Source organism: Halyomorpha halys, unplaced genomic scaffold (assembly GCF_000696795.3).
Source record: "Halyomorpha halys isolate HHAL.00 unplaced genomic scaffold, Hhal_1.1 Scaffold559.1, whole genome shotgun sequence".
NCBI lineage: Eukaryota > Metazoa > Arthropoda > Insecta > Hemiptera > Pentatomidae > Halyomorpha > Halyomorpha halys.
Window position 1 is genome coordinate 26,835 of NW_027113985.1, and position 803 is coordinate 27,637.

The window sequence follows — 803 nt, forward strand, 5'->3', positions numbered from 1 at the left end:
ACAGACATACTGGGAAGCATGGGGAATTGGAAATAATTTTGGAAGTAGGGATTGAGGTTTGATTTTGATATTTTTAACTGAGTGATATTTAAGTAGCCAAATATTAATTGATTGCATCAATAATAAAATAAGAATATAACAATACAACTAATAAGAATATATTAAACAAACATAATATTGATATAAGTAAGTAATATAAGAAATTACAAAATGTTTGGAAACCCTCAATGAAAGTATATCTGTAAAAATAGTGCCCTACAAGATATCTTGCTAACTGATAAGTAGCTAGTGATAAAACGTACAATGAATGTAAATTAGTTTCCTGGCAAGCTGGGCTAATGTTTGCGGTATGAATGGTGCTCATAAAGGTTGTAGCTTTTTTCAGAATAAAATTTATTAAGTTTATTTTAAAACACATAATATTTGAATATTCAAGATCATTAAAATATAATTATCTTAAATATAAAATATAAAACAGATTACTGCATAACTCTTATACTAAGTATATAAAATATTATATATATTTAGAAGCAATAAAATATTGATGTTTTTACAAAACTCTTTCTTTTTTATCATTGAACAAGCGAATATAATTATATACTGATACCGATGACCGAATATAATTATGCACTGAATATATATCTTATATACGTACATATACATAATCTTTTCCCTCTTTTCCTCATACACTAACCCTGTACAAGGACCTTATTTTAAGTAAAATTCTGAAATGTGAGCTCTTTACGTTCAATGGTTCTCGAGGTAGTTTTTCAAAAAGAAAATTTTTCTTCCACATAATGGAA

The 803-nt window shown here is 26.0% G+C and overlaps 1 protein-coding gene across 2 annotated transcripts in view; it reads left to right on the top strand.

Annotated features, from left to right (window-relative positions):
- The window catches only part of Rab3 (RAS oncogene family member Rab3), an 8,849-nt gene that overhangs the window by 669 nt on the left and 7,377 nt on the right, over positions 1 to 803 (top strand). Inside the window, exon 1 of one of the 2 annotated variants that reach the window (XM_067051209.1) lies at positions 324 to 368. The exons of the other annotated variant lie outside the window; for it this stretch is intronic. Within the exon in view, the coding sequence (XP_066907310.1) occupies positions 350 to 368 (19 nt within the window). The 5' untranslated portion in view covers positions 324 to 349. Of the gene's footprint in view, positions 1 to 323; positions 369 to 803 lie in introns of those variants that run through there. 2 annotated transcript variants of the gene reach the window in all.